At 31.6% G+C, this 24,131-nt stretch overlaps 1 protein-coding gene across 4 annotated transcripts in view; it reads left to right on the top strand.

Annotated features, from left to right (window-relative positions):
• LOC143225420 (ubiquitin-conjugating enzyme E2 G1-like) overlaps positions 1 to 24,131 on the top strand; it is a 58,003-nt gene that overhangs the window by 15,950 nt on the left and 17,922 nt on the right. For 2 of the 4 annotated variants that reach the window (XM_076454842.1, XM_076454834.1), the window contains exons 3-4: positions 11,236 to 11,333; positions 21,731 to 21,909. In XM_076454842.1, coding sequence (XP_076310957.1) covers positions 11,300 to 11,333; positions 21,731 to 21,909 — 213 coding nt within the window. In that variant the 5' untranslated portion in view covers positions 11,236 to 11,299. Of the gene's footprint in view, positions 1 to 5,445; positions 5,687 to 11,235; positions 11,334 to 21,730; positions 21,910 to 24,131 lie in introns of all 4 variants that reach the window. The other 2 variants (XM_076454843.1, XM_076454844.1) reach the window with 2 other exon arrangements.

Below are 24,131 nucleotides of genomic sequence, written 5' to 3'. Positions count from 1 at the left end.
AAACAAGTCTTCAGTAAAAATACTTCATTAAATTATTGTTTTTTACAAAATACTTAAATTATTTACTAAAAATCAACCAAATTTTATGAGGGTACACATCAAAAGTTGTAGTGTAAATATTTGCATATACTATACTGATCATGTTGCAAAGTTGTTAAACCTTTACTTTTTGCACAACAGTTGGTTTGTAATGTGATTTTATTAGTGTGTTTTTTTTTCTAGTCATAACCTGTTGTACACCCATTTAATGCATCTAAATCAAATATTTGGTCATTGTTTGTAATGCTTGGTTTTTATTCACATGAAGCATTTCTTGTGGCAGAGATCTACTAACAAAACAGTGTTGATTTTTTTTTGTGAGAGTATGAAACGTATATTTGTCTTCGACGTTTGGATTATGTTATTCTAAAAAAAATGTAAAATGCACTTAAATTGATAGAAAACGTAAAATAATTTTAATGAAGCAAGAAATTGTATGAAAGTGGTTGTAACTGAAAAAGTAGTAAAATTTTATAAATTTTATAAATGTAGATTTTCTGTGTATAAATGTTCTCAATGTTAAAAGTTTTAAAATCACATACATTTTTAACATTGTAAGATTACAATATGCAGATTGTAAATATTTTTGCTACAGTGTGTGTTACAGGGTATGAAATTAAAGTTATGCAGTTTTTAATTATGTAGACATAAATACAATAAAGTTTAGTTTCTGTGGGGATAAAAGCATCATTACTGAAATTATTAATAAGAGCAACTTGCCTTACTTAAATACCATGATCCATAAATGAACCACAAAGGAATTTCAATAAAAAATATTGTAAAAAATAGCCTGTAATTTTTCACACTCAGTAGTATGTTGGGAGTTTTGTACAGCAGTATATCATTGTTGGTGATACAAGATCAGTTGTAATCAAATGCAATGCACTTTTTTAAAGCAATGTACCATTGGAAATCATGATTTTTAATTCTGGCTAGTGCTGTGACTAATGCACAAAGAAAATCCAGTCTTGTTTCTGAAAAGCATTATTCCATTATAATAAGGAATACTTTGGTTTTGAGTTTGATACTTTTTAGAATGCTGCTGATAGTATGAAGCCGACTTGAAAATGTGTGAAATGCAATTTGGGAAACACAACTAACTTGTTTAGGTGTCTACAGGATTGTTATGTGAGCTCATTTATCAACTTGAGTGACAGAGGAAATACCGTGGTTAGACCAGTTAATTCTAAGTTTTTGTACAACTGTGACAACATGCACAGCTACTACACTTGTAGCACTTGGATATTTTGTTACTTTACATTTATATGTTACCAATCAATCCAAACTATTGTCTGTCTTAACAACAACAAATATTCAGAAATTCTGTCTTTTTGTCTCAGCAGTTACTCAACATTTTACAAAATGTTGGGGAAAATTGAGTATTTCCTAGATAATGTCCTACTAAAATACCATTGCTATAGTCTTACTAGAGTAAAAAATCATCCAACTCTCTTGAGAAAAACCATTCTTAGAATTTTGGATTTTAATTATTTTTAGCATAGTGTATAGTATATATATATTTCATGTGATGGCAGTAATAGTATCTTGCTTTTCTTTAGTTGTGCAAGGTTTTCAAAAGATGAAATATATTTTCATGTGAATTTTAGCTTGGACATCTTAACTAGAAATTTAAATCTGCTCTTAGCGTGTTAGTTCGTGCATCTGTCAGATGCAAGAATTATAATTGAAAGTGTCTTTACCATTTGTCACCAAAAATTAAAAATGTGTTGTAAAGGTTAAGAAATAAGTTATTTTCTTCAGTATTTGAAAGGAAAACATTTTGCAACAGGCATTTGGCTTACTGAGAATGCTGCCAAAAAATCTGTAAGATATAAATTACCAGTATATAAATTAGTTTAATGAAATTAAATCAGTGTTTAAAAGTATATGTATGTATGTATGCTCAAAACAAAGTTTATATTTTTAGATGTAGTAGTGACTCCAGCAATTTTAATAAACAGTATGTTGATAGTAATGCACATAGTCCCTAAATGGGGATTGTTTTTATTAAATAAATATTTTATAAATAGTAACAATCTTGTTTAATATTAGGGAAACCTGAATAATTGATAAGATACAGTATGGAGAGAAATTGTATGATGAATTATAATGACTTGCAAAATAACTTTCAGTAATTTTAATTGTTACTTAAACATTGAACTACAAATTCTACACACCAACATTATTTTTCATTTCTTGTTTGCTATTATGCTAAAAGTTGTACAATCTTCCACCATCCTGTGATTTACATACATTGTATGTAGTACTCTTAGGAATCTGATTATTTTTTTGTTTAATGAACTTTTATATTTGTATACCATTTAGCAAATTGAGGACAAAAACATAGATTCACTAACTGTCACCATTTATGAGTAATAGTTACTAGTGTTTTCACTTCTTTTAACAACAAATTTCTTCCAGTCTAACAATAGGAATAGAATGTTAATGTAACATTTTTTTTTTTTAATATCATTTCTTATGTTTATTCCATGCATCTGCAAAATCTTTTTTCTGCTGAAAAGTTTGTGACATGTTTTACGTTGTCCTCGAGGTCTCAGGTTGTGATATGTTTTATTGTGCTTGTAAAACCAAGTTGTAAGACTGAGTATGGTTAGGCAGCATTATTACTGAAATGTTAAGATAAAGTTGTTATAAGTAAGACAAAAATTTAATTTTTATTCAAAACCAACTTTGGTGTGAAAGGTAAAAAATTAATGTATAGTGTTGATGTGCTATGTAAAACACAGTATCATATTACTCTCCATATTTTATTACAGCTGATTCCATGACATAAAAACTTCATCTTATACACATTCTGTTCTCTATATTTTTGCATATTTGCAAAATTATATAAGTAATGCTTTGTAAGAAATAAGTGTTACAAGAAAATTAACTGAAGAAATTGAAAGAATGTTTTCAGTTGGTAGGAAATCTGTACACAATTAATTCATTATTGAGCATACCTCCTTTTGTTTTTTAGGTTCTTTTAAGTGTTTTACTATTAGGTATGACAATTAGTAAATAGTAAGTTGCAAGCAAAAACATCAACATTTCAGTTTTCTTTCATCCTTCGTGCACATGTTGCAATCAGTTTGGAAATATTTTTGTGTGTACTGTATATCTAAATGTAGTCTGTAAATATATGTGAAGCTGTATCTGAATGAAGAGTTTCTTTAATCCTTTCTGGGCTGAAGGGGGAGAGAATTGACATCTTTAACCCTTTTCTCATAGTGGCAGTACTTAAATAAATTGCATGAATCTCAGTAACAGCTTAATGGTATCTATTTTCAACTTTTAAAAAAATCGTTTTAAGTTTCATGTTTGGAAAATTCCAAACTTTTATTAAAACAATTTTAAAACAAAACAAAACATTGAACATATTTTTACATTAGAATAAAACATTTTATTGTTCATGACAAAGTTATATTTTGTATATCTAATTAGGTTTATCTTGCTTGTGATCTATTAACATTTCTTGTTATACTTTATTTTGCCAATTGCAGCAGTCTCCATTTGTGGCAATAAATCAAAAGAGAATGCAAAAATTGGTATTTATCAGAGACCTATGACTTGACCTGTCACAGTGGAGTCAGGTCAGGCTTGGTTACAATATTTTTGCTAACAGTATTATTGGTTGACATAACTTTATAACCAATAAATATAGTTCTGTTTGAAGAATAATAAGCTTTTTTACTGAGTACAATATCTGAATATGATAAACTTAATAACTACATTCAGTAATTAAAAATGTGAGTAATTGGAATATTTTGTTTTCACCTACAGTACTCTTTAAGCATAACAAATCTTTGTCATATAAGAAAATTTCCATAGCTCTGAAATAAAGATAAATTCACACACAATCATTTTCAGGGAAACTCTAAGAAACTACAAACTAATTATTTTCACAAAACTATCAATTTCTTCTCTCACTACTCAATTCTTGCTGTATTGGTATAAATAGTTTATAAACTGTACTATACAGTGGTATTTAAATTGTGTCTCTAGCTATTTTCAAGACAGATTTGTTATTAGTTGTCCAGAACATTTGGTGTGAAATCAAGTTAAAATAAATTATTGTAATAATAAAATATTTAAAAAAACAAGGAAAATTGCAAGAGAAACTGGACTTGGCTAATTGTATCTTTAATGGATGCTGGTTCCTCAACAAATAAACCTATGCTTTGGGAAGGGCAAAAAACTAAAAAAATCAGTAAGTATGTTGTTTACAGATGAGACTTCGTAGCTGCACAAAGTTGTAAGTTTGAATAATAATAGTTTTCTTCACAAATTACACTAAAGCAATTTTACAAAGATACAAAACAATTCTAAATTTTTTTCATTAAGCAATTGTAGTAGTTAAATTACAGTATTTATTTGAAATTCAATTCTGTTAATATAATCTCTGAAGTACTGAAAGCCTTTCATTTTTTAATTTTGCTCATGCTATCAACTAATAAGTATTTGATTCAGAATTTCCTTCATGAACTGTAGTGTGTGTATCAACTACCCACAATTATCTACTCTCCTACATTATTGAGCAACCATCAGGAGACCTTGCATAAGTTCTGCTTTGCTGCCAAAATTTAGATTTTCTTTGTATACAGTTGTACAATTCAGATTGTATGATTTTTTTTCTGTGATTAAGTTTTAAACTTTAAACTACTTGTGTAAATAATTGACATGCTCCTGCTTTTGTTAAAGCTTTATTTCAGCAATCTTTCTCTGGCATGTAAGGAGTACCCATCACTTCATTGTTTACTTTTATCAGTCAGTGTATTTTGGATATTAATGTAAAGACTTTTGATTGTGCCCTTGGAGAGTATTTGGTGCAAGTAGGTTATATAATGTTCTGTTCCTATTCATTATGACTCAAACTTTTAATGAAATCTAAATTATAACAGTAAAACAGAGCTTATGTAAGGTTCCTTGATGCTTACATAATAAGTTGTGGTGAATGGGGAACATGGGTAATAGTTACATGCTACACAATGCATAAACAGTATTTAGAAATTTTGAGTAGAATGTTTTCTTGACAGCATGAATAGAAAATGAAGAAGGAAAGGCATTCAATATTTCAGAGGAAAGTGCACAAGTACATGTTTGAATTTCTTTTTAATTTGTGCTGTTACTTTATCGTGTTTTATTAAAATTTTGCAGGTACTGTGCATAATTTTCTCTGGTTTAAACTTAAGCAGTTTAGGAGCAAATGTAGTGGAAATGTTTGATAAATACATTTTCTAGTTAAAGAATATCATAACTGCTTGCTTAAAGGTTATCCTTCATAAGAAATACTTTTGTTGTTTGCAGCATTCATATCAAATTTCTTAAAATAGTACTTAATACAATGTAAGTAGACCTTTCCAGAGTTGCATCATGACGTCACATGATCTTATTGTTTTCTCCTAGTGTCTGCCATATTGGACAGTGCACATACATTCTAGGCAGTGATAAAAACTTGAAAAAGCCTTTCCACTGTTGCACTTTTGGCTGCACCAATAGACAGGGTTCAGAACCAGGTATATCATTTTTACAGATTCCAAGCTGACCCCAAAAAAAAAAGAAAAACCAATATGGATTGCCACAGTTAGGAGACAAAATTGGCAACCTACACTGTATTCCTGTATCTTCAGTGCATATTTTGTGAAAGGTATCAGAATAAATCTGTTAAGTAATATTTGTATAAATTTAAACTTTCATTAAATATGTGTATAAGTATCGTACAATTTATTAATTATTGATAAGGGATTCATATTTTTTCTCATGGCATCACTGAGTGGTGTATAAAATTATATTATAGAAACTGTCATTGGATTAGGCAAGACATAAACTGAGTGGCATACAAGTAATGTCAGAATGAATAAATACTAAGACTTGGTATTGTTAAGCACAAATTTTATCCATGGAATAGCAATTAAGGGAGATAAAGAAAAAAGTGGGAGTCACATTAAACTTGGCATTTACAAAGACATGAGCATAGTCTCTCTTACTTTCACATCTGATGCTCATTCTACTAAGAATTTATAACCACCAAGTTTTCAAAGCTACTTATACTTTTGCTGACAGTGGAATTAACGAAATACACAAATATCACAATATCTTGGAGGTGGTCTCATTTAGTCTTTCTATCATAATCAGAAAAGTCACCTGCATAAATTGTTTTCCAGGTCATCTGTGGAAAAATATGTAATTAGACAATAACAATTATCCATATCAAACCCTTAATCAAATTTTCATAAACAATTTTTGCATAGTTTTAAATATTCATAACATATATGCCCAGATTTATTGCTACCAGTGTCATAAAATAGTGAACAGTTTAATGTCCAAAATGGTGGATGGCAGTGTTGAGTTTTTTGTAAATCACATGATCTGGAAAGGTCTATTGATAAAAATAGTTGTATTTTTTCAATATTTATGGCAGTAGTTATAAATGTAAAAGAATCACTCTTCCGAAGAATAAGACTATAACTAAATCTCTCTGTATCAGAACTTTAAGCTTAATACATGTAGTATTTATATAAAATATAAAAAGATCTGATTGTTCTAGTACAAATATACACTGATCCCAGGTAATAAAAGTTTAGAAGTGTTAGAAAATTACTATGTATTCACTCCTTTCCTGCAGGTAGGTCAAAGTATGCATGTCACATACCTTTTTAGTTACATTCAAAATTTAATTATATTATGTTATTATCAATGTATTCTAATAAATTTGGCATCAAAAAGTAGTTAATCAAATTTTAACACCATGTAAGTTTTAATTTTGCAATTCTACAAGTAAATACTTAGATAAATCTTCAATGTTCCCTTGTATATGAGAGTCATGACATTTACTTCCTAGAGTCTTGTCCATTCTCTAACTTATTTACCAACCCTCTTTGAAATATAGAATTTAATGTATTCAGTGTGGATATTTCTGACACAGTCTAAATATAGCCTATAGTCTTTGTTTACAGAGGTGTAAATTAAAAGTTGGACCCACTTGCCACAGCCACTATTATCAGCTCATCCCATAAGTAATGTCTGAAAATTTAATACAGAAAGTAAATAATCATTTCTGTCTTTGTAGAAGGCTTTAATAACTAAAATATATAGTAGGATTTGAATACAAATGTTGAAACAAATAAAAACTAACCAAACTCCACTTTTACAGATCATTAATCAGATAAACCCTTATGAAGATGGATGTGTCTGAGAAGCACATTAGGCATATAATGCTTTATAAGTTTAAAAAAGGCAATAGTGTAGCAGAAACTATACAAAACATTCAAGGTGTTTATGGTGCTAAATTTGTCAATGAAAGGAAATATCAAAGGTGGTTTCAGAAGTTCAGATCAGGTGACTTCAGCTTAAGTGATGCACCATGTTTGGGTCGTCTTGTTGATTTAATGATGAGTTGCTGCTGGCTGTGCTTGATGAAAATTATGCTGTAATATTTGAAGAACTAGCACAGAAGCTTAATTCAACATGTTCAACAGTTCACTGTCATCTGCAACAGCTTGGAATAGTATTAAAACTCGGAAAATGGGTCCACCATGATTTGACAAAGCCAACCTTAGAGCAGGAGTGAACATTTGCATTTCTCTGCACTCTTGTGAAAGCAACTCACCTTTTTTGAGCAGGTTAGTGACTGGAGATGAAAAATGCATATATTATAAAAATGTTAAGTACTGTGCACAATGGCTCAGTGCAGGTAAACTGGCTAAAGCACAGCCCAAAATGAACCTCCACTCTGGGAAAATCTTGTTAAGCATTTGGTGGGATATTGTTGGTGTGATCAACTTTGAGTTGTTGCCACTCAGTGTAACAATAACATCAAACTTCTATTGTCAACAGTTAAAGCACTTAAATGTTGCACTGAAAGAAAAGAGGCCTGCTTTGATCAGTCGTAAAGGTATTGTGTTACGCCAGGATAAGGCTTAGCCCCATACAGCAAAGATTACATCTGCAAATATTGATGAGCTAAACTGGGAAAAAATTCCACATCCTCCTTATTCTCCAAACTTTGCCCTATTCCTGATCACAAAAATCACATCCAAATTTGCCCATTATGTACCGTTTCATTGAAATCTTGGTTTCACCAGGACATTGCTACAGTGTAAAAACGATATCACGACAACTGGAATCTGTCAATGCTTGCTGACTACTGTTGGACACTGCAACGTGATGCACTGGACATTGAATACAAACAAAAATCAGGAGCAAAACACTTTTAATTAAGTTGAACTTAATAGCTTATTAGAAACATAAATGCAATTAAATACATTATTGCCAGTAAACAGTTAACTGTTTTGTTTCTCAGAGTTCCTACGTGATGAAGCAAAACCAAAACTATATTTGTGCATACCCACCAGGTACCTGTTACAATCAGTACAGACTTTTCAGGAAGCAAAAATTTTCAAAAAAACTGTTGTGCAGTGTTTTCATCTATTCCAAAGTTTACAGAACTATCTTGATGGAGAAGAGCTTGAGACACATGAAGATGCCAAATCTACTCCACCACATTCTTTTCCTCCAAATCGCAAAAATCGTATAGATGTGGCATTCAGAAGCTTGTGAATCATTGGCAGGAAGTAATTAATAATAATGGAACACACATTATTGAATAAATAACATTAAGTTTTTCTGAACCCAAAATTGGACAATACTTAAGGGATGACCTTATATGTATCTCTTTCAAATATTGGTAATAATTTTTCTAACATTTTTTAAAAAGTCATTTATAACCAACAGAAGGATACTTTTAACCAGTCATGGCAAAAATATATCAAAAATACAAGTAATAAGCATTTTGTAAATGTCAAATGGTATAGGGATGGCAGTGCCAAAAAAGAATGCAAACAAGAATATAGGGATGATGCAGATATTCATTCATCATCCCTACATGACTTTTCATATTAAAATTTAGTGTTACACTGTAAAGGACATACTTGTCTTTAATTTTACTGCAGTTGAAAGTTGTATATTCCTGGCTGTTGGTATTCAAGTCACGTCAGGGTGGGCATCAGTATAGTATTATGAGGGTCTAGCACTTGTATACAAAGAGAACTACATTGAGCTGAAACACCTTTTGATTATTACTTGCTACAAGGATGGTCGACTGACCTCATAACCATTTTATATTTTGCAAGCTAGAAACCGTGTTTTGATACTTGTTGTAGGTAGAGTACAGAGAGGCCATTGTGTAGCTTTGTGCTTAATCCCAGACAAACAAACCCTATTTTCATGTTTAAATTGTTTTTGGCACTACCATCCCTACATCATTTTACATTTACAAAATGTGTTTTATTATAGAGGGTGAATAATAAAAGAATTATTTTTATGGTAGACAAGACTAATATTGAAAAGAACTGTATTATTTTTCAATATCTTTTTTGTCAAATACAGTCCTAATTTGGGAAATTAATGTTTGGAAATCAATTCATTTCAGCTTTCATGTTGTGCTTCATAACCTAAGGCTATAATTTTGAAATTGGTTGTCGTGCATTATATTTCAATATAGTTGTGTGAATTTTGCATTAAGCTACAGCATATACTTCAAAACATTTGTGAATATTTTATTTTCATATACATTTGAGATGTGTTTATCGATAAGCAGTGTTAAAAAATTCTGAATGACACTAAAGGTTATATCTAACAATTGAATTTGGTGTGTAAAACATGAAGTATATAGTGATTAAAAACATTAACAATGACATCTGTATAGAACAGTGAGTGACATCTCATGTATTACATTAAATTTACAGTTAAGTCAGCAATATTTACATACTCCAGTTCTTAAGAGTCACCAAGTTGTTTACATACAAACCTCAATGCACACAAAATATAGAGACGATACAGATATACATACATCATTCATATCATACATACATATGTGACATTCAATATTAAACTTTAAATTCAGATATTTCTAATATAATGAAATTTGTATGGTTCATAAAAGACTAATATTTATGTCCAGTTTAATCTTAGGTGTTTTTTCAAATTACTTTTAAAATTTTACACTTGTAGGTAAAACACAGGGTTGTAGTTATTGTGGGCAGGGCCACTCAGGAATTGTTCTGCCCACCCAGCTCTGAATATCGGAGATAAAGGATCATTATAAGCATTAAAAATTTCTTGGTCGATATCACAGTACAGCTTACTTTACAATTAGTTTGTTAAAGACATTTCTTGAAAAGTCATAAAGCATCTAACATTCATATCGAAATACTTTTCAAGAAATGCCCACAGGAAAAACCTTGAATGAGAAACTGAATAAATATCCCAAACCACATTAATTCAGTTGTACTTAGCATGGTATATCAGACAATATACTTTACAGTAGTTACCATACAAAGTCTAGTTTCTCTCCACTAAAAATGTACGTAGTGTGTATAAAAGTTTCAAAATGCTAGTTATTTACAATATCAAAAAGTGTTTTTTGTGTAAAGTCTTTTTTAATCTGATTGTTACAAATTTATGTTAGTTGCTTGCTGTTAATTGTAAATGGATCAATCAGAAAAATATAACTCAGCTTAAAGTAAAATTCATCATCTCCACCTTAATTTTTTAGATTTGTTGTTTACCTTGTGTGTTTGACTGCTCATGTGGAAAATTTTACTAAACTTTTTCAAAGAATTTACAAATTTTCTATCATTAAGTGGGTGGGGGGTATGATGATGGCAACTGCTGGTACATGCATCTGTGGTCTAGATTGGTTTTTACCACTTGCACTCATTATCATCCTAGCTACAATCCTGAAGATGGATTAATTGAGTTACATTTTTCTTTGTGATTATCCTTGATGAGAAGCTAGCTACTAAAATTTGACACTGAAGTTTGGGATGTAACTTTCAGTCATCAAGTTTGTGATTATTGGATTAGAAAATAGATAATTCTATTTTAAAATCTAAATACTTTTGCTGTAGCATTACAAGATTATTTTCAAATATAAAGTGATACCCTTCAGTATTGATTGATTTAATTGGAGGGTAAAGAAAATTGTTACTTGAATTATTGGAACAAAGACCCAAATATTAAACTGCTATGGTAAAAAGTTGGGTGAGTGGAATTGATTTATACATGCATGTTATGTGCACATGAAGTTATTAATATAGTTTTTGTGTTTGGTGAATGACATGGAGCTGCTGTATATGTTTTATGAGATGTAGCAATATTTAATTTGTTTAGTAACTAAATATTTCTTTGTTACAGTGAAGGAGGTTTCTTTAAGGCCCATCTTTACTTTCCAAAGGATTATCCTTTGAAGCCACCGAAGATGAAATTTATCACTGACATATGGCATCCCAACAGTAAGATAATTACACATTCTTATTTCAAATAGCTTCATATTAGAGATAGATCAACCATCAGAGTTCAGTCTAGTTATAACCACTGGAGCTAAATTAAAAAAAACAAAAAAACTTAAAACTTGAAATTGAATTGCTTCTTGGACAGTAAGAGATACATCTACAACAAAACAAGTATAAACTGTTTCTAGAGGGGATTAACAATTTTATTTCAGGATTAAGTATTTTCTTGCAACACAAATTAAGTGGTAAACACAGGTCTGATAAAAAAAGTACAAGTTAAGGCCACATTCCCTAAATTTGTTTGAAACTGATGCTGTATAAGAATAGCCTATCATTGGTGTCAAGATCCTTTTTTGTAATAACCAAATGGTCTTAAGATATTAATATTTGAACCCCAATTTGATAAAAGGCTTTCACTTAAAAAAAACCCTTTTACACCAACTCATAAAATACTTTGAGATTTTTTGAGATATTTATCCCATCTGAAGGTTTTCTGAATAATTACTCCAAGAATTTTTATTAAATCAACTCTGGATAATGTATTTCTCTTAAAACTTAAACAATTTTTACTTGTTCCCTTTATATAATCACATAATGTGATTTTAACAAATATTTAAAACAGGCAGTTTGAAACATATGAACCTGAATGTTGAAATGAGCTTACAAGAATCATTGCTTAGGATAGAAATGATTTTTTTAGAAATCCAAAGAAATTATAGCAGTTTTGTGATGTCCTATTTTAGTGAGTGATAATATAACTAAAATTGATATAAAATAAAATTTACAAAAACAAACTTGTTTCTTTCAATTTGAGAGAATCGGTAATGGGTAGTGTAAAGATCAGAGACCACTAGAGCTGGATAATTTAATCAATTAATTGATATAATTGTTTGATAGGAAGTTACATTACTTGATGATGGGACACCCACTTGAAATAAAAATGCATCTCAGAATGGATGGTATGGGTATTCTGAGATGCACAACATACACATTAGTTATTGTCCCATACATTAATTGATTAATCACTTAACATCATGGAAATAAGAACTGATTGAAATTAGTTGTTTCAGTTACTTACTGCATTGAATATTCTCAAAAATAAAGAATTTAAATTTTGATTAACTTGACTGTCATGTCATAACATTTTAGAGAGTTACATGGATGCTACTTTATTATTATGGTATATAAATAAACTTGGCATTCAAATGTAGTTAATAAATCAAATTGTAATATTATATAAGTTTTAAGTTCTTGAAGAATGAACAGCAGTCTTCCCTTTCTACACCTGTACCTCATTTTCTCATACTGTACTTTTTGTCAGACAAATCTTTAGAGCAAATGTCTCCCTTTTTTTTTCTTCAGAAGGGATTAGGGGGGCTTTAATGCTCTTCTAATGTAGTCAAGAAACTACATTCTGGAGACATCTAGGTGGAAACATCCACCCCCAAACACAGTAAGCTCATATCTGAAGGCCATTGGGGATATACCCATTGAGGTTACTTCCTGTGCTACTTTGAATTCCTCACAAGGATTTATTGTTGAGAGGGATTTGAAAAACATTCCAAATCATAGATCTTCACAGGTGTCTCAACCCAAAGAGTTTCTGCGGTGAGGCATATCTACACTCATTAGGACAAAATTATGCTGGTTACTAATGTTCTAACATCACCATGTCTGTTTGCTGCTGTCATGGCAAGTTATTTGAACTGTAAGGTATTGTTATATATTCCAAGCCCTCTCAGACTTTTCCAGTGTCAGTGGCTTGGTTGCTTGAAGGCATCATGTCTTGGTTCTTTGATGTGTGCTTGTTGAAATGGCAAAGATCATGGTACCTACAGTTGTGAACTGGGCACTCACTGCATTAATTGTAGTGGCTGTCTCCCCTCTTACTTTTATTCTTATCCTAAGTGGGTAGAGGAGAAAGAGGTACTGTGTTTGAAAACAAGTAACAACATTTCTTATCCTGAGGTTTGAAAGTTATTGTACTCAACTCCATCTTGGATGTATGCTGTTGCATTATGTTTCACTGGTACTGTGGTAGTGCAGACAGATCTTTCTTTGCCTCCAAAAGAGTTCTTCTCAAACCATGTGAGGAGGCTTTTGTCCTTTATGGATAAGTGAGTTGAAAAGTCAGCATCTACTCCTATCTCTGTCCTTCCAGCCCGGCATGGCCAGGTGGGTTAAGGCATGCGACTTGTAATCTGATGTTCGTGGGTTTGCATCCCTGTCACACCAAATATGCTCAACTTTTCAGCTGTGGGAGTGTTATAATGTTATGGTCAATCCCACTATTCATTGGTAAAAGAGTTTCCCAAGAGTTGGTGGTGGGTGGTGATGACTAGCTGCCTTCCCTCTAGACTTACACTGCTAAATTAGGGACGGCTAGTGCAGATAGCCTTCAAGTAGCTTTGCGCGAAATTAAAAAACAAACAAACTCTGTCCCTTCCAGTGACTGTCTGGGTCCACATCCTTAGGCCTGGCTTCTGGCATGTGGTTAGGTCCATCTTCTTAGGCTCCAAGATGCAGAATTATTATTTGTTCACTCCTTCAGTTGCTGGAGCCTCCATGTACTGAAAGAGATCTATCTACTGGACTCAGGACAGAAACTATGGAGGTCAACATAAAGACAGATGGTGTGGTCATAAACCAAAGGGTTCTCTTCTATCTAAATGAAAATGGCCACTTTGATATAGTGGAACTGCCAAGGTTTCTGTTCTAACCTGGATGACATTAAGGTGCTGATTGGTTTCTATCATCCTCTGTGTTTTTTCTTACAAAAAATATTTCTGAAACCTGCTGATAAAATTGCCTTCTGGCTGGCAGTTTCCTTCATACTAGAATGACAGGTTGTGCGATGGGAAAGTGCATGGAAAGGTGGTGCTGCTGGGTGACCAGCATATGCTTACCCTTTCTTTGCAGCTCAGTACACCCATCTGTGTTTTTTTGGTCGTACCATCACTGTTTGTTCTCTCTACCTGTCTCCTGAAGAGAACTATGATCAATCATACCTTGATGGTCTTGTTGAAAAGTTGCCATCTCCCTTTTTACTCCTTGGAGACTTTAATGGACACGATTCCCTCTGGAGTGGTGCTGATACTTATGGGGAGGGGTCATTCTATATTGCATATACCCTCAGATCACAACCATTCTCTCACCAATACTGGTTCTCATACGTATATTCATACACTTAACCAGTTTTTTTTTACTGCCATCAATCTCTATATCCACTACCCTTTACTTTTTTCTCACTTTTCTTATAGTGTTAACAGTGACCCATGAGGCAGTGATCATTTTTTTGTCATTTTGAGGGAAATTGATCATGGCTAATGTCACCTGATTTGAATGTTTTGGTGGAAGTTGGACCAAACCAAGTGGCCCTCTTTCAGAACTTGATTCTGCCATCAGTCGATGACCGTGAGGTAGCACTGACTGAATTGTATTGTAGGCAGTCGCTCCATCTATTCCATGGTGGAGTCCTGCCAGCCAAGATTTATGGAAGGCTGAAAAATGGGTCTGGGATACCTTTTGCAGGTCTACCACTCTTTGTAGCTGCATTGCTTTCCAACAGGCCCATGCCAGTGCATGGAAGGTTATACATGAAAGTATAAAGAAATCTTGGATTAAGTTCACAAGTAGCATCTTTTCTACCACCAGTTCCAAGATTCTATGGGACAACATTCAGAAGGTCAGTGGGAAATACATTTCACATCCTCTTGCAATATTACTGTCCAATGGCTGGGAAATTGCTGGTGTCTATAGAATCACCAATACTCTCATATATTTTCTTGTACATCTAACAGTTCTGTTTGTTAGCTGTCAAGTCTCAGGCAGAATGATTGCCTCTATCCTTTTGGCCAATTGTTTCTATGACTATAATTATCCCTTTACACTGATGGAACTTAAGCTTGTTCTTAATTGGTCTGGTTCATTGGTCAAACCTGATGATGTTCACTATAAGATGCTTTGTAATATCTCTCCTTCCTCTCTTGCTGTTCATCTGGTTGTTTTTAACTGGATCAAGAACGAAAATGTTTTTCCTGATCCTTGGTGCTGGGCTATTGTCCTTTGTTTCTCTAAGCTTGGATAAAATCCCAACATTCCTTCTAGCTGTCATCTAATTGCTTTTATTTGCTGTCTCTGTAAGGTCTTTAAGAGAATGGTTAATGCTCATCTTAGTTGATTCTTTGAATCAAACAACCTCCTCTCACCTACCCAGTGTGGGTTTGTTGACAGCCCTACACCATGGACCACCCAATTCAACTTTGGAAGTTTTGATCAGATAATCCTTTGTCAAGGAAAATCTTGTTTTCATGTTTCTTGACCTTGAAAAGATTTATGATACTACTTTGAGGTACTGCATTTTGCAGGACACCTAGTACTATGGGTTACATGGCCATTTACACATTTTCATATAGAAATATTTACTGGACAGGTGATTCCATGTCTGTTTGGGTTGATTTGTATTCTCTTCCGCAGGAACTTGGAGTCCTTCAGGATGCGTCTTGAGTGTCAAATGTTCAGTATCAAAATTAATCATATCACTGCATAATGTCTTTCTACTGTTGCAAACAAGCTCTATATTGACAACTTCCACATCTTGTGTTGGTTACCAAACATGAGGTTTCTTGAGCAGCAGCTTCAGATTGCCCTAAATCTCTTGTTGAAGTAGACTGTAACAAATGGTTTTACCTTTTCCTTCCCCAAAACCTTTTGCTGCCAACAAGATACACCCTGATCACAAACTCTGTTTTGGTGGTGTTGTCTTCCCATGTTTCCTGGGGCAAAGTTCTTGGGTCTTATCTTTTACAGTAAGCTGAATTTCATTCCTCACATTATGAAATTACATGTTAAGTGCACAGGGGCACTGAACATCTTCAAGTGATTCATCACAACATGATTATTTACCAATTTACTAATGCATATCCAAGTTTCTTTCATTTTATCCTGAGTGCCAGAAAATTTTGTTGTATAATAATTATTTTTTGCCTTTCTTAGGAATCATGAATTTTTCATTGCTTTGTAAGCTGCTTTATTCATTTCAATACTTCTGCCAAAATTTATCCATTTATCCATTTGTCTTTACTTTATTCTTAAGAACTCTCTTTAATTGTAGCTATTCATATTGTTTATAAATGTATTAATCACCAAAATGTTATCTGTGCTCTTTTTCATTTTTTTGTTTTTCAAATTGCTTTTTAAAATTGAAATCATTCTGTGGTCTCCTTCATCACACAAGTTTTTACATTTAAATCTAACTTTTGTATATGCATGATCTAAGTAAGCTTTAACTTTCTCATTCTTTTTTTTAATCTTCTTTTAATGTTTATATTTTACTTAAATTCATCAAAATGTAACAAGTTTTCACAATTATTGATCAGTTACTATTTTCAATATTTCTTCAGTAATGATATATTACCAAAATATACTATATTTCTACAATTTTTAGATTTATTTAGCAATTTTTTTCCAGATTTAAATTATAAATAATAGAACTGTAATTTGGAGGTCTGTAAATTGAAAGTGATCTAATGTTATAATCATTCACCTGAACAGTAAATTATATTTCCACATTTTTCAAACTTAATTTCACTAATTCTATAGATAAATGTTTTTTATAAAAAAAATTAAAGCTCCTTCTCCTCTTTTATTGCTTCTACATTTATAAAACTTCATAGCCTTCTAAATTATAACTTATTTCATTTTGTTTTAGAAATGTTTGTGATTTTTAGTATATCTAACAGTGTCAAAATTTCACCAGCATCTGTACAAAAAGTCCCACTTGAAGTGAATATTCATGTGAGGAATTGCTTTATTTTTTTTTTTTATCATGCCAAACTGTCACATCCATGATGTGCAATATTTTAATATGCCTGCTAGATGAGCCTCTAGTTTCATAAACATTTATTTACTACTAACCATGTCACCTCTGTATGTCGTTGTTTAGAAATGCTAATTCTGTTAACTCGTCTATAGTTTGAATGTTTTTTTCAATTAACTTATTTGCTTTAACATTTTTCTATGCTTCTGTAACTATATGTGATCTTATATTTACTCTTTACATTTCTGTCATATATTTCTTCTTCATGCCATACCAAACGTTTTTGAAAATTGTAGTTTCTGAATCCTTAGGATTATTGGGAGAGATATCTTGTTTGCTCTAAAGGCTAATGCCACAGATGTACAACATTGGTGGGGTTAAAATCACTGATCTTTAGGCTCTGGAGGTTTATCTACATCAGGCCTATCAGTACATCATTGGAAGGACAGCTCCTCTTGTCTGCCTTGATTAGTTTCGTTAAACTAAATCCTCTCTCACACTCCACTGATATTGCTGGGATGGAAAGGAGGTGATCCAGGAACCTGAGGAAGTTGTTACTTAGGGAGTGGTACTTCTCATTGATAGCTTGCTAAGTAGCTTGAAATTGGGAGAACAAAAAGTGATGAAACAATGAGATGTCTAATCATTTTGCTTGCAGAGGGCATGTTTTTAACAAAACAAAAATGTATTTACAGTATATATATTTAAAGAAAAGTTTCACTTCTTATTAGGTTGTCCAGAAATAAATGTCAGAATTCTCATGATAACATTTAGTAGCTGAATATTGAGTAACTTATCATTGGTTGATGGATTTAATCCAGTGTTTATTATTTAAAAGGTGTCTTAATTGTCTACTCAGAGTAAGTTTTGCAACCCCCCAAAGTAGCGTGGACAAGGAATTTTGTCTGATTTTCCTCTACAACTTCAAACTTGGATGAGAAGCTACAGAAACTACATGGAACATCAACTTGGCTTTCAGCCATGGACCTGTTACTGAATGCAAAGTTCAATGTTGGTTCCAAAGGTTTCAACATGGAGATGAAAGTCTTGAAGGCGGCTAAGGTTGTAGAAGGAAGAGCTAGGACGTCAGCCAAGAAGTGTGTAAACTCCATCAGCTGTCTTGATTTCAAAACCTTAAACAATCCTTGGCTTTCACTTTGTCATGTGGACTTGTTTTAGAATGATTTATATCTACAAAGAAAAATGTATCCTACTAACTTTAAGTTCAATTGAGATCTACACAATGTGTGAGGCATGTTAAACTGATTTATCAGAAATAACTGTTACATCCCTGTAATGCTTAATAATATACTTCAATACTGGAAAGATGTCTCAATTCAAACTAAATAATGAAAAGCATTTTGAAAATTTCAAATTGGTGGTATTACTTAAATTTGCTCATTATTAAAAAGAAGCTTACCTCAAGCATATGTTGAATAATGGCTTTATATCCACTGAAGAGGTTTTTCAGAGCACCTTCAGTATAAACAACCCACCTGGTACCACCAACTCTTGTAAGAACATACCTTCTTATCTTCAGGACATTAGCAAGTTAAGTTCAGGAAGTACTGTTATGGTAAAAAGTGTATATCTTTTTGGAGAAACAAGTTAAACTTCCTGCAGAACCTTGTGTTTTGGATAGGATCTATGGACTTTTACTCTGGGCTAATTCTCCTTCAACTTTGCAGCAATTCCAGCTCTTTCTCCCTGCATGAAGGAAGCCCCATAATTGTTAATCCCAACAAGCTTTCTGAAAATAGCTTTTGGTTTTAATTCACAGTGCTGCTTGAATGTCTTTAAGATTCCATCATAGTAGTTCTTTGCTGGGTTGTGTTTTCAGAAAAAGGAATTCAGTTAGAACAATGTGTTGGTTGATTATCTGAAAAGAATATTGTGATCTGTCTAAGGGTTTTTTTGCAACTTTATTTGTTACTCCTGGTGTTTTTATACAAAAATTTGAGGAAAATCACTGAACTGATAAAGAAACAAATTCTTAATCCCTGTAAAAGACTTGTCTGATGGTTGAGGAAGGGAGTTAAACTCCTTAAACCCATAGTTTAATATTGGTCCCAAGCTAATTTATAAAAGAACAGTGACACCCACCAATAAATAACTAAAATAAATAAATATATATATATATATATAAGAAATTACGTATTTTATTTTTTTAAAAAAGTTTAGGAGTAATTTACAGCAGTAGGCACTACATTAGTAAAGCTTGTTAAATTATAATTCCTTTATAATAGGTTGTATTTTCCACTTAAGGCCAATCATAATTCTAAAACTGAACTCCTTAACAAAATCTATTTCATGATGAAAACGTTTCTTCAAAACATAGAAATAAAAGTTATGAAATTAGTAGTCTGCCTTACATTAGATGATTACCTGCTCTAGAACAGCAGCATCTGTTGTTTCATCAGAAATGATTGATAAGAAGTTAGATTCCTTGCCACCCTTTTCAATTTTCTATCATTGTACTTCAGTGATTGCTATAGTGAATTCCTTTCTTTTTTGTCAGTTCTATACACATTACTAATTGGGAGTCCTGTTATCTTATATAACTGAAAGATCCAGATAAAGTCTGTAAAGGGTCTATTGTTTTGTGCAAAACATCAATGTTTCTGAAGAAAAAAGCCAAGATTTTCAAATAATTGCATGTTTATTTGCTGTGTCATTCTCTCAGCCTGTGCAGATTTAGGTGGTTTTGACTTAGCTTTCAGAATTGCAAGTGTATCATTGTATTGCTGGTTTGTACAGTTCTTTTGAATGCTCATATGTAGCAAGAGCTACACCTCTGAATGATACTTGTTTGGGTGATTCATGTGCTACGTATGTTTTACAGAACACAAGTTTTCTTTTTGTATCATACTGTAACCGTATTTTGAAATAGAGATTTGTCAGCTATAGCTTCTGAAATGTTTGTGTACACTCATTCACATTAGGAGTTGAGTTTTCCAGAACTGTATATATTTGTTTTTAAATTCTTTATCAGATGTTAAGTAAGGTCACATTTTTAAGAAATAATTTTTTTTCAACAAGACATACTTTTTCATTTACACACACGCACATTTTCTTGCATAGACTTTGTCATACTGACTGCTGAAATATATGTAGAGGACAACATTTCAAACATCTTCTGTTTTTAATCTTCAGATCATCATGAATAATATGTTGCAGGTGTTTATAGTATCCTTGTGGATTGTGGGAGGACATGTTGTGATTTATTTCATTATCCCTGGTTCTGATTTCTGGAAAGACTGCATGATATTATTGAAGGATTTATTGTATTTTTGTGGAAAGCTTCTTTAATTTTTGTTTTCCAAAATCTACTGACGTTTAATTCTGGTTTTATTTGGTTTATTTTGTGTCCAGTTTATACATTGTATTCCCTAATGACTAAATTTTATATTTAGTTTCATTCATTCATGTTTTTAATCACCTCCTTTCTCAAAGGTATGTTTCTTTAAAGGAAAAATGGAATTTCATAGATGTTTTTGTTATTTATTAGTAGGTTTTTTGTCTGAATTTCATTGAAATGGATTTTATTCTCAAGATTTCCATCAGATACTCATGTTGAACTTCTTTGCTATGTGTTTGAGTTTTTTACTGAAATTTTGCATGCAGGGGTAAGGTAAATGACAGTAGTAATGTTCTTCATGTTGTGGTCTTCAGGCAGTTTTTGATGGTGGTGGTGGTGTAACTGTTCTGTTTAAAACCCTTATATTTAAATACTTAGTATCTGGGACTGTACAGATATGGAGAAAAACATTTAAATTAAGAAAGACAAAAACGTCAATAAATAAAGGAGAAAAGTAAAGATGGTTTTGCTCTTAAAATTAACAATAAATTCTTGTTTAAGGTGAGATTTGTGTTGCCATCTCCCCTGCAGTTATAATGGATGATACCCTCCTCACTTTCTTGCCACAGTTTTAACAAATTGAATTTTTCTAATTTTTGATGCCTTATTTCCTGGGAAGTTTTGTTACATTGCCAAGCTAATATTACACAATATCTTAAGGAAACACACAGAAAATGACCTGTAAAACTTAAACAGAACAACAGTTGTGGCATGCGTAATTCAGTGTTTTCTTTCTTACCAGCTTGGCTTTCTACCAAGTACAATAAAGTACAGCCTATGGTAAGATTAGACTTGTGTTAGAATTCTCACACATACTACTATACTATAGTACATACACAGTTCCTGAGTGTTGCACATATTCACACACATACCACTGATATGTATTTTTCATACTTGTAGTTTGTATTGACTTGGAGAGAGACAAAGCTAGCCTTATTTTATGTATTGTTATTGTTTTGTACTGATTAATTGAAACTTTCATAAAATTTTATATACAGTTACCATTATTATGCCCTTTTTAATATTTGATAGGTAGTTCTTATGCTTTTCCTCTACTTCTTAGGCCAATAAGCTGGCACTAAAGCACTTTAGCCTGATTCGTGAGAGATGCATAAAAAATTCATTAATATTTGAAAAAATTGTATGCCTCCTAATAAGGTCTGATTTTGTAAAATTTTGGTTCAAAAATATTTGTCTTACAAATTTTTTTCAATGTTTTAGTTGAAAAAAATGGAGATGTCTGTATATCAATACTTCATGATCCTGGTGATGATAAATATGGATATGAAAAGGCTTCAGAAAGGTGGCTTCCTGTCCATACTGTTGAAACCATTATGATCTCTGTAATCTCCATGCTTGCTGATCCCAATGATGAATCTCCTGCAAATGTGGATGCTGCAGTAAGTAACACAATGCTTACAGATATTGTATAAAAATTTTCAAAAGTCACAAAACTAATTTGCAGTAGCCTTTTTTAAAATTCTAATATTATTTTGTGTCATTTTAGAAGTAGATATGCAAATACATGAACTATTGTGTGTAGCTCATTTTCAAAAAGTTGCCTAAGTTGCCACAGCATGTTAGTGATTTGATTTCATTTATAGACTTGTAGTAGTTATTGTTTCATCTTTGATGTTTAATTAAATACATACAACTCTTTCAAGACATCTACTATTGTACTGTCGTGTTTTGGACAAAATACTGCCATAGGTAAGATAATTCTAGTTGAAATTAACTGCAAATGTATTCACTAAACATAAATATAACGCAAGGCAGTGACAGCAATGCAGTTTTTCTTTGGGTATTTTTTTGTGCACACATCATGAGGTTTTAGTGAGTTGCGTTAAAAAAATTAATTAATCTGCTTTCTTATCATAGTATATTAATAAATTTGGCATAAAATTGAAACTAATGACAATCCAAATTTTAATGACTTGCATTTTTATTTGTCTGAGGCATTATTAAAGAATCTTGAATTTTTCTTAGTATGAAGTGGCATTTGCTTTTGCCATCATCTCTCTGATTTATTTACCATCCCTCAAGGAAGTACAAAATTCAAACATTTTACAATGTTATCATCACTTAGGCAAAGTGTATTGTTTATAGCCTTCAAATTTATTTATTTACAGGGTTATCAAATAGAAAATCAGACTCAAGGTTTTAATCTATATTGTTTTTTACACAAGGGATTGTCTATTTCACTTCTGGTTTAGACTGTATTTTTAGGGAAACATCAGTGAGTTTAACTGAAGTTTTAATGGCTCTTGTTTCATAGCTAGAAAGCCAGCAAAATTGTGATAGTTATGTGATATTTTCTTCCTTTTGCATGTTATTTACTGTGTTCTTTTGTACATTTTTTAAGTAAAAAAAATTATTTAATGTAGTAGTACTGTTAGTACTTAAAAAAAAGTTAAATGTCCTTAACAATCAACAGCAAACAAAGACTCAGCTAAGTATGATATTTCTTGCTTTCTTGTATTTTTTATTATTGTAAAAGTAAATATAAAAATTTGAAACCTATTTAGGTTAGGTAAGGCTGGTTTAAATAAAGTAAAAAATAATAACTTTTTCACAATTTACAGTCACAATTAACCTGCATTGTGTAATCCGATAGGGTAACATGAACAACATGTTCATGAAATAATTTACAACATATGTGCAACAAGTATTATTTAGATATAGTTCAACTGACAATAAAATTTGCACAGGAACAGAGGTAACTGTTATGATTTTGGATAAACGTAATTTAATGTTCAATGTTAAAAGTATTCTAGAAAGAAAAAAGTCAATTTAGATATTTATTTTTTATTATTACTTTTGCATGCATGGTTACAAGATTGGTCAAATTTCCCAATCCTGTATGATAGAGAAAATAACATATAAAATATAAAGTTTTACTGAATTAAAAAATGTTTGAAGTTTGTTTAGGAGGTTTTATAGTAAGATTGCAGAAAGGAAATTTGTCGGATGAAAAAGTATTTCTAATCTTATGATGAAAATCACTGCATTTTCATGGAGAAATTTTTAGTAAAATACTTTGTTAAACTATCTGAATTGTTGTCTATTTTGAGAAAATATGTTAAAGATAAACATTTCAGAGGATTCAGTTTTGTGTTTTGTTTTATGAAATGTTCATCAACATAAAGAAATGCATCAAAAAAACTTACTGCACACCATCAGAGATACTTGTTTATCAGCTAAGCTCTGATGTGCTAAATTCAAAATATCCTGTATTGTATAATTGTTGCTGTGTTATTTTCAAAGTTTTATTAATCCTTTCGCTACGAGTTGCATATAATATATGCAAGTGTCTACATATTTGCATTGTTAAATATTTGCACTAGAACTTTTGATACAACATGTATATTTTCACAAAATTTGGTTGACTTTTAAAAAGATAAGTATTTTGTATATAAAAAATCAGACTTTTTAATGAAACATTTTTACTAAAGATTTATTTATGAAAACTATGTTTTGTTACCAGTCTGAGTGCAAAGTGATTTCATTTTATGATAAAAAAAACTATTCTTCATCCCAAAAATCTGATATTTGCATAATCTTTAAAACCTCCAAAATACATTTCACATGTTTGTTTTGAGTAAAACTTTATATTTTATTTTCT

Source organism: Tachypleus tridentatus, chromosome 1 (assembly GCF_004210375.1).
Source record: "Tachypleus tridentatus isolate NWPU-2018 chromosome 1, ASM421037v1, whole genome shotgun sequence".
NCBI classification, from domain to species: Eukaryota; Metazoa; Arthropoda; class Merostomata; order Xiphosura; family Limulidae; genus Tachypleus; species Tachypleus tridentatus.
This window is presented reverse-complemented; position numbering and strand designations above follow the sequence as displayed.